Source organism: Maniola hyperantus, chromosome 4 (genome assembly GCF_902806685.2).
Source record: "Maniola hyperantus chromosome 4, iAphHyp1.2, whole genome shotgun sequence".
Classification (NCBI taxonomy): Eukaryota; Metazoa; Arthropoda; class Insecta; order Lepidoptera; family Nymphalidae; genus Maniola; species Maniola hyperantus.
Window position 1 is genome coordinate 16,843,742 of NC_048539.1, and position 14,039 is coordinate 16,857,780.

The 14,039-nt window shown below is 35.4% G+C and overlaps 1 protein-coding gene across 4 annotated transcripts in view; it reads left to right on the forward strand.

Moving 5' to 3' along the window:
- LOC117997374 (early estrogen-induced gene 1 protein-like) overlaps nucleotides 1-14,039 on the forward strand; it is a 113,026-nt gene that overhangs the window by 25,749 nt on the left and 73,238 nt on the right. For 3 of the 4 annotated variants that reach the window (XM_069497987.1, XM_034985642.2, XM_069497989.1), the window contains exons 2-3: nucleotides 7,497-7,588; nucleotides 9,666-10,045. In XM_069497987.1, the coding sequence (XP_069354088.1) occupies nucleotides 9,900-10,045 (146 nt within the window). In that variant the 5' untranslated portion in view covers nucleotides 7,497-7,588; nucleotides 9,666-9,899. Of the gene's footprint in view, nucleotides 1-7,496; nucleotides 7,597-9,665; nucleotides 10,046-14,039 lie in introns of all 4 variants that reach the window. The other variant, XM_069497988.1, reaches the window with a different exon arrangement.

Sequence of the window (14,039 nt, forward strand, 5' to 3'; positions counted from 1 at the left end):
TTACCACCAGGTGAGATTGCAGTCAAGGGCTAACTTGTATCTGAAAAAAAAAAAAAAAAACTTGTTTGCAATGTCATTTTTGTTAAAATTTCTTGTTTGATAAGTCAATTTTTTTTTGTATTTTATTCTGTCATTCTTCAAAGAATTTTAAAAATCGTAAAATATATATATTATTTCCGGAATTTCTTAATCTTGTTGATTTTTTGGGCTCCGTACCCGCAGGGTGCCAATAGGGTCTTGGACCTGTGGTAATAAAATGATGTGATTTTTTGTAGCGATAGTTTAAGGGGTTAGGATTCATTATTAAAGAGAATAATTTAAAACAAGCCGTAATTTTTAACATAATTAATTATTAAAGTCACGCTGTACGGAATGCGATTAATGACGTCACAAAAAATATTTGTCGTTCACGCCTTGTAGCCGTCAACAACAAATAATAAAAATATCAAAATGGCCGCCATGTAAAAAAAACTTCAAATAGTATAATTATGTAGAATAGTGTTAGGTACCTATATCTTGTACGATTGCACGACAATTGCCTATTACAATCATGTAAATGACATGCTATTAGTAATTAGTTGTTATCAGTGGCGCGCGTCGTATGGCAGGCATCGCGTGTCTGTATGTATGTTTGTCTGTTTATCGTTGCCATGGCGCCAATCGTCACCACCCGTTGGTAGGTACATGATAAGGGCCTGACTCAATACCCTGCAGTTAATGTAATTGCCACACATTTTTAGGGTTCCGTACCTCAAAAGAAAAAAGGAATCTTAAAATAGAATAAAATAAAATAGGATCACTTCGTTGTCTGTCGTGTCTGTCAAGAAACCTATAGGGTACTTCCCGTTGACCTAGAATCATGAAATTTGACAAGTTGGTAGTTAGGTCTTATAGCAAACGTAAGGGGAAAAATCCGAAAACCGATTTTACGGTTACATCACAAAAGTTAAAATTAAAATGTGTTCATGAAAAAAAATAGTATTTTCAACTTTCAACGTAGGTTAATATACGAAGTGGAGTATCATATAAAAGTGATTTACGTGTACATTCTAAAACAGATTTTTATTTCTTTTTATCCATAATAGTTTTTGATGTATCGTGCAAAATGACGAAGAACCCTCGGTGCGCGGGTCTGACTCGCACTTGGCCAGTTTTCTTTTAGTGTATGATACAGTACTTCATCATCGTTATCAGTCCATCGCCGCGCCGGTCCACTACGGATCACTCAGAATGAAAAGGTTTTGGCCATAGTCTCCACGCTGGCTCAGTGCGGATTTTGAGAAAATCATAGAGAAGTGCTCTCAAACATGCAGGTTTCCTTACGATGTTTTCCTTCACCGTTAAAGCACACTGAAAAAAAGAATCAACCAAACTAGTTTTGTTGCTTAAATTTTAAACTAACTTTAGTCGTTAATAAATAAACTTTGACTATTTATTACATAACTAGTTTAGTGTGTGTTCTCAAAGGCAGTTGGGTTAATGTAGTAGGTTAATAAGTTACAAAACGTTTGGTTACTAGTAACTGAAACAACGTAAACCAATTAGTTTTTCTATAGCAACAAAACCGATGTCTAATACATAACATAACTATTTGCTTATTATTTATTTAATATTTGATCATATTTTACAAAACGTGTACATTTAGTGAATTACCAAACTTTTGTAGACATTAAAAAGCTTAATAAATTTGATAATAACATGTTACTTTATTTATTATCTACAAAGGTTTTACAGGTGATACCCTATTTATTTTACTGATAACAACCGTACTAAATGCTGTATTAATATAGTCAAACTTTAATTACAAATAATCTAACAATTTCAAAAATAACAAGCAAACTTTCTTTGATATTTTAGCCTGTACGTTGTCCTGTTTCAATTTTATTCAGTGATCAGTGAGTGTGTTTATTTGGAGTCAGCAAAAGGAGTGCCTCGTAATTAGTGTTTACACTATTGTTTCTACGGTGCGGTACCGTTTCTACAACAGGTGCCTAATGGTTTTCGTAAAAAAGTTGTACCGTACAGCGCCTGGCCGAATATTTAAGAACATGAGCGACTTCGCGGAGGCGGCAGTGTCTGACGAAGGCACAAAGCTGGCTGAGCCTGACAATATCAATCTTCTATGATATTATCATAGAAGATTATTTAAAGTCGTGGGGCCTCGAGATGTACATTCCGAAATTTAAAGGTATGTACGCTGGTAGTAAGTATATTCAAAGTAGGTAATAGGTAGTAGTATGGTGGTTGCATCATGCTTTTTTCTGCCCATACAAAAATTTTACTTAAAATAGTCCCGTCGTCGTGGGCTGCCCCTTTATCGACACCCTGATCCTGATTGTTGGAATATCTAAATCTAGACCTTCAAAGTAGGTGCATAAATCATAGTAGGGTATAATAAAGGACGGTTTATAAACTGTCTGTGTGCCAAATTTCATCGAAATTTTAGTGTACCTAGGCGTGATAGTGGAATGTGGAACTAACAAATATCCATACTTTCGCATTTTTAATACAAGTGATATTATATTTGTCCCGCCCGTTTTAAATGGTTTGATATTATGTACAGTGTTGCGTGTTTTTTTTGTATCTACTTAGTGTGTATCAGCATTTAATCATTATTTCTGAATTATGTTTACAATTATATTCTAGAACATGGCATTGACTTTGAAACATTGTTAATGTTGGCCGAGGACAACAAAGGAACTGGCACCTATGATTGGACACAGCGAAACTGATAAAACAACTATCCACAGTTAAAAATATTATGCTAACAGATGCTTTTCCGTCAGACCAGCAAAGTGATGTAAGTACAATCTTCTTAGCATGTGCGAGTGTAGATTTAGCTCTCTGGTGTAGTCGTCCTTCTCTAAATAAATTAATTCTTTGTTTAATTTTTTCAGTGTCCTGTCCTGTGGATGAAAATATAGAAAAAGCAACTACAACAAAACCATACTTCAGATGATTTGGAGCTCCAGAAACAGAACAGATACCTACATGATGTGTATGTATAAATAAGTTTTGCAGGTAGGTAGGTACTTTAGTAAGGTTGAATTTTTATTTGTTTAATGCCAATTTAATGAAAACATATTTAATGAATAATGCATAATATTATATAATTGCTGTCAAATTACAAGTGAAGATACCTTCCTACTTAAAAAAGCTTGTGTAATTTCATTTATGATGATTAAAAATATTTTTGTTAATGATAGAGTTATTTTTGACTGTATACAAATGACATCATAATATTATTAAATTTTTGTAGACTTGTTTTTATGACTGTAACTCAAATAACTGATTAATAATTAAGGTAAAATGCTATTTCGAAGCTATGTTATAAATAATACTGAAGCGGGTCAAACCATCCTCCAGGATAAAAAATAGATATTTCATACAAGAAGCCACTGCTCATTGGAAAACGTATGAAACAGCCCTTTTTAATTCTGGAAAATCGTCTCATAGTAAAAGCTATATTTATGTTTCATCTGTAAGTTTTATAGGTTTGTATTTTTAATTTTGATATTGAGATTGTCAATTTTGATTAAGTATACTCGTACCTACCTATGTATGTGAGACGAAAAATAAATAAGTAGAAAGTAATGTATAATTTTATTTCAAATCAGTAACTTAAGCCAATATTAATTAACCAAACTGTTTAGTTATAACTTATTACTAATAAGTAACAAACCTAGTAGAGTAATGGTACGATTCATGAAATCTAGCTTGTAATAGTATCTTTATTCTTATTTTTTTGTAACAGATGTAGTTTGTTGCTGAAATGTAAATGTACCGATGGGTTTGTTGGTTTTTGAACAAACAGACACAATATTGGTATAGGTTTACATTTTAGCTTGCAAATTATATCTACTGCAAAAAAATAAGTATGTAAAGACTATAAGCTAGATTTCATTAACCATAATACCATTACTCAACTAGGTTTCTTATTTATAACTGAACAGTTCCCTACCATTACTCAACTAATTTAGTTACATATTACTAAACAGTTTGGTAACTACTAACACACCAAGATATCTTAATAACAATCACACTGTTCACATATCAGTAACAATAAAAAATAGTAATCCGTTGACAAAGTGTTTTGTAACCAAATGCACACCATTAGGCAACCAGTAGGTAAACAGTTTGTTAAATTGATACAAAACATTTAACATATTAACAACATATCGACTTGTTAATAACAAACGCACAGTAAAGGTACCAGTAGGGCGCAGGTTGCTTAAAAGATACAAAATCGAAAAGTACTTAACAAGAAGATGGAGTGTTATGCGTTCATAAACTGGTTGCTTAAAAACAGTAAAACAGTTCAATTAACTTCAACAAAATAACTTTAGCAACTAGTACCTCAACTCAAATAGCAAAAGTCAGTTTTGTAGCTAGTAAAACATAGTTTGCAAGTCACTTTTTTTGTGTAAACAGTAACCAAAGTTTTTGTAACTGTATACAAAACATTTCTTTCAGTGCAACTGACACTTAATAGCTTAATTGCTTAACAAGCACATAACTACGAGAAGTAACAGATATGTGCCCGGGATCGAACCCCGGCCTCCAGAATACCACCAGCGACGCTTTCGCCGCCCTCATAGTCGTCTCACAGTCAGTCAGTGTTAGGTGATAATTTTAATAAAAATCCTTTTAAACGTTTTAAGTTTTACAGTTGTATTTGATATTTTGCGATTCGGTCAAGAAAAGCAAACGACGGCCGGGTTCATAGAGTAAAGTAATATAAACTGAAAGCCGGGTTGACGAAAAACATCATAACTCCTTTCTAATCTTTCGTTCAAAACCGTCGATTTCCTTAAAAAGTTCCAAGGTGATATCGAAACAGCTCTGCGCTTGGCTCCCGCCCAGCGCTTCTGTCTATAATGCTGGAACTATCCGGAGCGAATGGTTGCTGTTTTGTATCACACTTCTATACGTATTAATATGATAGCCTAGTGGTCAGGACGTCCGCCTTCTAATTGGAGGTCGGGGGTTCGATCCCGGGCACGCACCTCTAACTTTTCGGAGTTATGTGCGTTTTAATTAATTAAATATCCCTTGCTTTAACGATGAAGCAAAACATCGAGAGGAAACCTGCATGCCCGAGAGTTCTCCATAATGTTCTCAAAGGTGTGGGAAGTCTACCAATCCGCACATGGCCAGCGTTAACACTTCTCTCTGAGAGGAGACCCGAGCTCCTACCTATCCTACTCCTACCTGTGCCTATCACAACTTAAGATTAAACTTTGTTTGTTCGAATTAACCGAGAACGCTGTAAAGACAGATTTCGGTTTCCCACTCACAAAACCTCATTCCTTAACAAAAGTGTTTTTGTCATGGCGGTAAAGATATATAATAAGAAACCAGGGGAGATAAGGAAATGTAATAATATAAATAAATTTAAGAATAAATTGCATGATTTTTTAATAGACAAGACATTATATAACATTAACGAATTTTTTTCAACTTAGACATTTTTAAATTTTGAATTTTAACATAGACAAAGACAACGTGCGTCAAATTACTTATAGTTATTGTTTTACTAGGTTTACTAATTGTTTTGCATGCCTAATATTTAAGGCGAAACATTTCTACTGGACAATTTTATGTAATAACATCTCGTTGTAAAATGTTTCCGCAAATAAAGAATCTTTGAATCTTTGAAACTTTTAATACAATAGTAATTATTTGGTAATATAAAATGAGCGTGCTCAGGCCAGCAGTAGGTAACGAGTGGATTTTTGCGCAAGTGGGGAGCACGCGAAGGTCGCCCCCAATGATATAATGGTGATTGCGGCCGCAGACGATTTTACTCTCCAACGCGAACTTAATTGCATCCTTTTCGCCTTCTGTTATGCAAATCTAGACGCGGCTAGCTTATCATTATTACCTCATAATACTTGTTCAGTATGTAGAGTGTAGGCTGAGAGACGGCTGCTTAAGTGTCTATTGAGCGAACCCTACCTAACCTAGAAAAATATGAATAAATGAAAATTCTTTTTTGCACACCATAAAGAGAAAAACACAATATGCTTAATGTAATAATACACATAGAATAGGTAGAATGCAAAGGCGGCCTTATTGCTGTAAGTATAATCTATTCCAGGTAACCTTTGATAATATTATGTGACATGAATGTAAGGGACTTGCTAGTATTTTTTTTGAACTAATGTTTTGTTTGTTTGAACGAGTTTTGTTTGAACTAATGTTTCTCTTTCTACCAAGACGCATTTATTAGACAATTTTTTTTCAGCTTACGCTTTTCTTACGTGTAGGAGGGTACCTACTAGGGTTCATGATTTCTCGAGCTTATCAATTTCTCGGGTCTCGAGAATTCTCGAGGCTAATTTCTCGGGTCTTCTCGGGTTGTCGAGAAATTTACATTTACGTACGGATTTGCATATTCTTCGGTTCCAATAATGCGATTAATCAACAAATTCAGTGGTTTCCTCTCAAATAAAAGTACCAAAATAATTATAAGACTTTTATTGACAGTCTTCAACATAATTAGCTTCTTTTTCTTAAAGAAAACTAAAAAAATAAGCTATTCTGACATTTGTGACTTATACATAATATATACAATTACAGCACAAGCACAGCATTAAAAAGAAAAAAAATTACTTAAAACTTCTAGCTTCTTTCTTTTAAACAAAACAAACAATAAACAAAAATTTCAACATGAAAACGTTAACCTTATCCTAACTTATAATTAAATTACAATCACAGCACCATTTTTGGCATGTTAATTAGAAAAAAAAAATCCAATTAAATTTTTGCATTTAAAACAAACGGCAAACGCAAATCGTTTTTTTTTATAATTTCATAGACTCAAATATGATTTCTCGAGTTCTCGAGTTTTCTCGAGCTTGATTTCCCGGGAACAAAGCCCAACGATTTCCCTAGTACCTACCTACTTCCTAGTACCTACCCTGGAAATTTATTTTTTCGAAAAAATAGCCTCTGTGTAGCGGTGATAGGTTTCTATAACTGTGCCAAGTGTCAACTTTACAGCTCTTATGGTTTACTAGATGATACCCGCGACTTCGTCCGCGTGGATTTAGCTTTTTAAAAATCCTGTGGGAACTCTTCAATTTTCCAGGATTAAAAGTAGCCTATGTCCTTCCCCGGTATGTAAGCTATCTCTGTACCAAATTTCGTCAAAATCGATTAAACGGTTGAGCCGTGAAAAGCTAGCAGACAGACAGACAGACACACTTTGGCATTTATTATATTAGTATGGATATGGATTTTGAAAATGGCTGTGGCAGGCAGACAGGTAGATCGACTGGACGAAACTAACTGTGAGGGTTTCTGTAGTTTTACTTCGGAATCCTAAAAAACGAAACTACGTATATAAAACATGTTACGCTGACCTATAATCTAATTGTTTTGACCTCTGTCTCTTGAACTATAATTACTAAACATTAGAACAAGTAATATTAAGTAGTAGTTGTAGGTAAATGGTAAGTGGTAACAGTGTAACGTATTACTGTTTGTTGCAGATTATGTAAGGACTAAGCAGCCAGACTGATGCGGTGGTCTTCCGTAGTGGGCGGAGACTGTTCTAGAAGCCTTCCATTCTGCCAATTTAGAAGTTAGTTGGTATTTATTCATTTTATTGTAGTAGGTCTATAGAAAGATCTATAGCGCAAATAACTGTGTTGTTGTTTAGAGGGTCTTTAGGTTCGATCCTTGACTATGGATAAATGTCGGCTTCGACAGGCTTCGGCCAGTCTGGGACAAAACGAAAGCGCGTCAACAGTGCGGATTCCACGAGCGCTCCGTAGTGTGAATGCCCTCATAACTCCTTGTACCTATTACAACTGCTAGAAGTCGCTTTGGACACATTTCTGCCGCGCGTTGTTTCTGTCCAAGGCCTTAACTAAATTAAAGAGTTCCCACGGGATTCTTATAAGCCCATCCGTTTAACAGTTTTGTATGAAATTTGGTACATCGCGTCCTGGAAATTGACGTAGGCAACTTTTTATCCCGGAAAATCAAAGAGTTCCCACGGGATTTTTTAAAACCTAACTCCATGCGGACGAAGTGGCGGGCATTTTCCTATGTAGATTATAGAGGTATAATAATAATCCTTTTCAAATTAGCATGTTTTCATCTTCGATTACATCTTCACTTACTACCAAATGAAATCGCAGTCAAGCGCTAGCTTATCATTGAAAAAATATATTATAGGAATTTACGTTTCTTTTCTTTCGTTTCTTTCTAAGCAATTGGCAACCATCTGCTATTGTTATACCTAAGTGCATGAATAAAAAACGGACCTTGAAAAATGTTTTAAGGTCAACTTGAATCATCACTTACCAAAACTTGTACCTAATGATAAGCATCAAGTCATATTATTTATTGATCCGGCAATAATGAACCGGTCTCAAAAGTAAACACTTATAAGCTGACTAGCTTATGCTCGCGACTTCGTCCGCGTGGACTACACAAATTTCAAACTCCTATTTAACCCCCTTAGGGGTGGAGTTTTCAAAATTCCTTTCTTAGCGGATACTTACGTCATAATAGCTATCTGCATGCCAAATGTCAGCCCTATCCGTCCAGTAGTTCGAGCTGTGCGTTGATCAGTCAGTCAGTCAGTCACCTTTTCCTTTTATATATTTACATCGGTTTAAGATAAGGCTAAGTAACAAGTACGACGTCATTAGATTAGTTGAATGTCGTACGTCCTTCAGCCTGATATGATAAGGGATAGGTACTATATCATCATCATCATCATGATCAAGCACTCTAAATAACTCTAAATTCACGTTACCATAATATTTGAGTAGTCAAATATTATGTATGTATGTATATGTAACGTGAATTTAGAGTTACCGCGTAAGTTTAATTTTTAGGGTTCCGTACTTCAAAAGGAAAAACGGAACCCTTATAGGGTCACTTCGTTGTCTGTGTGTCTATCTGTCAAAAACCTACAGGGTACTTCCCGTTGACCTAGAATCATAAAATTTGGCAGGAAGGTAGGTCTTATAGCAGACAGTAGGGAAAAAATCTGAAAACCGTGAATTTGTGGTTACATCACACAAAAACAATTAAATTGTGGTCATCAACTAAAAATGAGTTTTCAATTTGTATCAAGTACACTTTGTACCTGTACAAGTACATTCTAAAACAGATTTTATTAATTTTTGCATCATAGTTTTACACGATTTTTGCACGATAATTCTATCGTGCAAAATGTCGAAAAAATACGACTGTAGTACGGAACCCTCGTTGCGCGAGCCTGACTCGCACCTGGCCGGTTTTTACAAGCGGATTGCGTCTAAAACAGATTATAATTGACAGGAGTGCGGACACAGCTGCGCGATTGCGGTAGAATGACAGATACAATGTCACGATCGCAATCATCTCTGATTGGTGGACGCTCGCTCACTATTGGCTACAATGCATTGTTGCAACAAGAATCGCACAAATTCAGCCAATCACAACAATAATTGAGATTGTAATAATGATTGATGCAGCTTTTACGAAATCGCCCTGCTGATGTTCTTTAAAACATGTTACTATGGAGCGCCGCATCTAGTGCAACGTTTATATCGTTGGTAATTAAACACGAACAAAGACCTACAAGATACTTAAACCGGTTAGATATAAAGTAAAAAATTAAGCGCTATCTAAATGAGTACAAGCATCAATTTCCCTTGCAGGTTAACGAGCCCAGCCGATATGCGCCCGATCCGCGGCCCCGATGCCTCGCTAATCGCTCCACCGCTTTACTTATCTAAGTAGAAGATAAACAAAATTAGTGTATTTATATTCCTTGGTTCATTAGTTCGTGTGAAGTGATCGAGTGAAGTGCAGTGCAGTGTTAACCGGTTAGAACCAGTCAGTGCCGGTTGTCGAGTTGTTGTGTGTTGTCCCAGGCCCGATGTAGCCGGATCATGGCTTTCATGATGATGAAAAAGCGATACAAGTTCGAAGTGCAATGTTGCCTGGAGGAGCTCACGGAGGTGCCGTTCGTGTCTGCTGTTCTCTTCGCGAAGGTCCGGCTGAAGGACGGAGGCAACTTCCAGGCCCATTCTAGCAGGTCAGTGACGAATTAATTAATTATAGTTTAAACTTTAAATCCATAAGAGAAGAAACCAGTGTAACTGCTCGTTTGCTCGCCGCTTTTATTAAAAAAAAACTTAAGTTTGTCGTATTTGTAAAGACAATTATGGGCAGCGCTCACCTATGCTTTGCGACGCGTGTTGCATAGGTAGGTATATGAAATCATAGCATTTTTTATGGCCGTAGTAAGTAAAACTTCCTATACTACATCATCCTTGTACGGGTGGGTTCTGTACATGATTTTTTTGTCGTAGAATATTATTACTACTTATGCCGCGCACGACAAAGTAAACGCCGTAAGTCTGATTTTTCGCGGATTTTAGTTAAATATAGATTTGAAATCAGCGTTAAAATCTCTAAATTTTTTACGCAAGCTTTTTTTATCTTGGCGGGAACTTGTCTAAAACAGTATTTAAGATAAACGAACGTTACTTAATATACTTAAACAGTTGAATTATTAATCCAACTATAAAATCAAGTTAGCTAACTGCATAAAAGTAGATCACTTACTAATAAAATAATCCCTTCTTAGTTAATTAAATAAGTATCATAAGCTAGAAAACTTAAAAATGTAATAGAGTAACTATGTAGCATGTGAATGTCATTAAAACGAGGTTTTCTCAAAATTTATTAATTGTTTATAGCAAGGACGGGATACTGTTTATAAAGCCCGCTATCGTCTTACAATCTGCACAATTTAGAGCCTCAACTGAAATCCGAAAGGTCGGCGGTTCAAACCCCACCCGTTGCACTATTGTCGTACCTATTCCTAGCACAAGCTTTACGCTTAGTTGGAGGGGAAACGGGAATATTATTCATGGTTAGCATGGTTAATATTCTTTAAAAAAAATTAATCAATAATTTTTGTACGTAATATTTTAATACGTCCAGCTGTTGGCAAAAACTATTAATCATACGAAATATGAGATGACACACTACCCTCGTGTAGTCCGTTGTGAGTCCGTTAAACACAAAACACACGAGCTTACCCCCGCGACGACTGGCTATAGAAATCTCGCCCCGAGACAACGCGATTTAGGGGTGAAAGTATTTTATTTCGAGAAGTAATGTGACAACGCGATGAATTGTGGATTTTTTCAACCCTTCTCTACATAGTATAAAACTAGCTTATGCTCGCGACTTCGTCCGCGTGGACTACACAAATTTCAAACCCCTATTTCACCACCTTAGGGGTTGAATTTTCAAAAGTCCTTTCTTAGCGGATGCCTGCGTCATAATAGCTATCTGCATGCCAAAGTATTGCCTATGTACATTTCACCCGTGCGAAGCTGGGGCGGGTCGCGAGTTTGCAAATAAAATGTTTTTGAAATGAAGCTACGAGAATATTTTACAAACTTGGTAAAATAATCATTGTATAGGAAAGTTGGATTTAACCAAGTAAAGAACAGTAGGTACAGATATAAAGTTTATGTACGTACCTCATATTGTAATACGATATTTGACAACTAGTCAAATCAGTAACTTTTTATCAAACGTCAAAACGCGCAATTAGTATGCGATATTCTATGAAATACTGCAATGTGACGTCACATCATGATAATATGACGTACTTTTTTAGTTTAATCGATAGTTTAAAACGGTTATTACACTTAAAACCAACAAAGGACGTGGATTTAACGTATTTTGGAAGACCCATTATTTGATAATCTCTAAGAAATAATTTATTTTTGATGTAGTCAAATACCCAATATAATATAATTATTATTACATCATTATTAATTATTATATCAATTAAGTAATATTATCTTGGGTTTCCGTAAAACAAAAAAAAAACCCAAGGCCAATTTAAATTGTGACCTTTGGGAAAAGGATAAGATATCTAGCTACGAGTTACGAGTTACGACAGATTTATAACCAACAACTTTACTTTAATGATATAAATGTAAAATGTTGTCATATTTGGTCGTACTCAAATACGCTTAGTATAAGATTTTACGTCTCACCAAACGTTGCTAGAATTCGAGAGTCGAAACACTCAAAGTAAAATAGACCTAAAGAGCCTTGAATTGTAGTCAAAAATTCAATGCCACTAATTTTAATTTCGCAACGCTTCCGCTCGACGTAACCAATATCTCTACAAACATAAATGAGCTATTTCGCCGTATTTGAGACGTTTGATGTAACTTCGGACAGGTCCCTACGCCCGCGCCCTCGTGTGCCCGCGCCCTCGTGTGCCCGCGCCCTCGTGTGCCCGCGCCCTCGTGCAACTTCCTCACTCATATCGCACCGCCCGCCATCCAGTCTGGAGAATGCTGATATCAGCACCCATATTATGAATGCGAAAGTGTGTTTGTTTGTTGGTTTGTCCTTCAATCACGTCACAACGGTGCAACGGATTGACGTGATTTTTTCCGTGGGTATAGATAAAGACCGGAGAGGGACATAGGCTACTTTTTATCCCGGAAAATCAAAGAATTCCCACAGGATTTTTAATTTTCATAGGGATATCTCTCTAATTAAAAAAAAGCCTTTGTGACTCAGGAATAATCTAGCCTTCTACTGGTGATAGAATTTTCAAATTCAGTTCAGTAGTTCCAGAGATTACTTCCTACAAACAAACTTACAAACTAGTATAGATTGGGAGTGAAAGCCAACGTTTTGTTAGTTCGAATTAGATTAGATTAGATTCTTCGTTTTCAGGTCGTCAAAATGTCCGAGTTTAATATTAAAGTTATCCGGACTTTGATGAACCCCAAACTTTCATAGAAGGCTTCTCTGGTTGTTCACAATGTTGAAATTGGTTTCCAAGCCGGTTAATTTAGTTAAAGATTTTAATATTATCATAAAACTTTGTACTTCAATATTTCAAACATAGAATTCAAAGTTCCTACTAGTTCTACATCTTCCTGAGGTCTGCTTAAAGTTTTAATCTTATTTTTGACAGCTTTTATTGCTTCATTTTTCCGTTCAGATGTATCCTCAATAATCTAAATACATATCCCATTCGATCAGTTAGTCCCTTGGATTTTCAAAATATTATGAACGTAAGTAATTTCAAATTTGTTTTATTACTTGATTTGTAGAAATATTTCTTTTTCTTTAAGTAAGTCGTTGTATAATCAATACCTCATTAGTACAACCAAGACAAGTAGAATTAAGCTATTTATCAGCGGATGTGTATGTACGTGCCTTCGAGCCAAACTTGTCCTGTTCTGTAGACCGATCCAACATGAATCGCAGGAAACTATCGATATAATATCTCCCTAATTAATTTCATCTCTTATCAAACGTTTCCTTCCTTGGAGAAAGTTGATTAAAAGAAAAAGCTAATAAGACAAATTGGTTTATTAGATATATACCGCCACTAAGCCTGTTAGAGCCTTCATTATTTGCTCTACTAATTACGCTATTCCCTTGAGATAGCATTGTGGTCTTTAATTATTTCCTATATCGTAGTAACTGAAAGTTAATCAGTTTTAAAAACTTAGTTAGCAACTATGATAAATTAGTTTATTTTCTAATACAATGTACAGCAGATGTGTTTTTGACAATACTATGAGTTGACTTTTAGTTGTTTTGGCAGTATTAAATTTTTTAACATCCTTAAATGTCTTGTTTGATCGTACTTTATTTTACTGAAGATGACAGTATGACAACAAAATTACCTAATTCAGGAAACAGGTTTCACCAGATTACATTATCTTTTGGACAAAAATTCTCACAGCATTGTATAATGTGGTTAAGTGGGCGTGTACAAATGTTAGATTCAATGAGTCATGTTTCACATACGCCGTCTATATTTGCATTCATTAACACATTTCTCGTTCAATACTCCTAACTTATAACTTATAACCAAACATACACAAAAGAGTCTACACTTGTAACGGGCAAATATTGAAAAGCAACTTGTCTTCAATGATCTTTTATTAGCAAGGCTAAATGACTAATATTGCCTTTCCTCTCCAACTAAGCGTCAAGCTTGTGCTAAGAGTAGGTACGACAATAGTGCA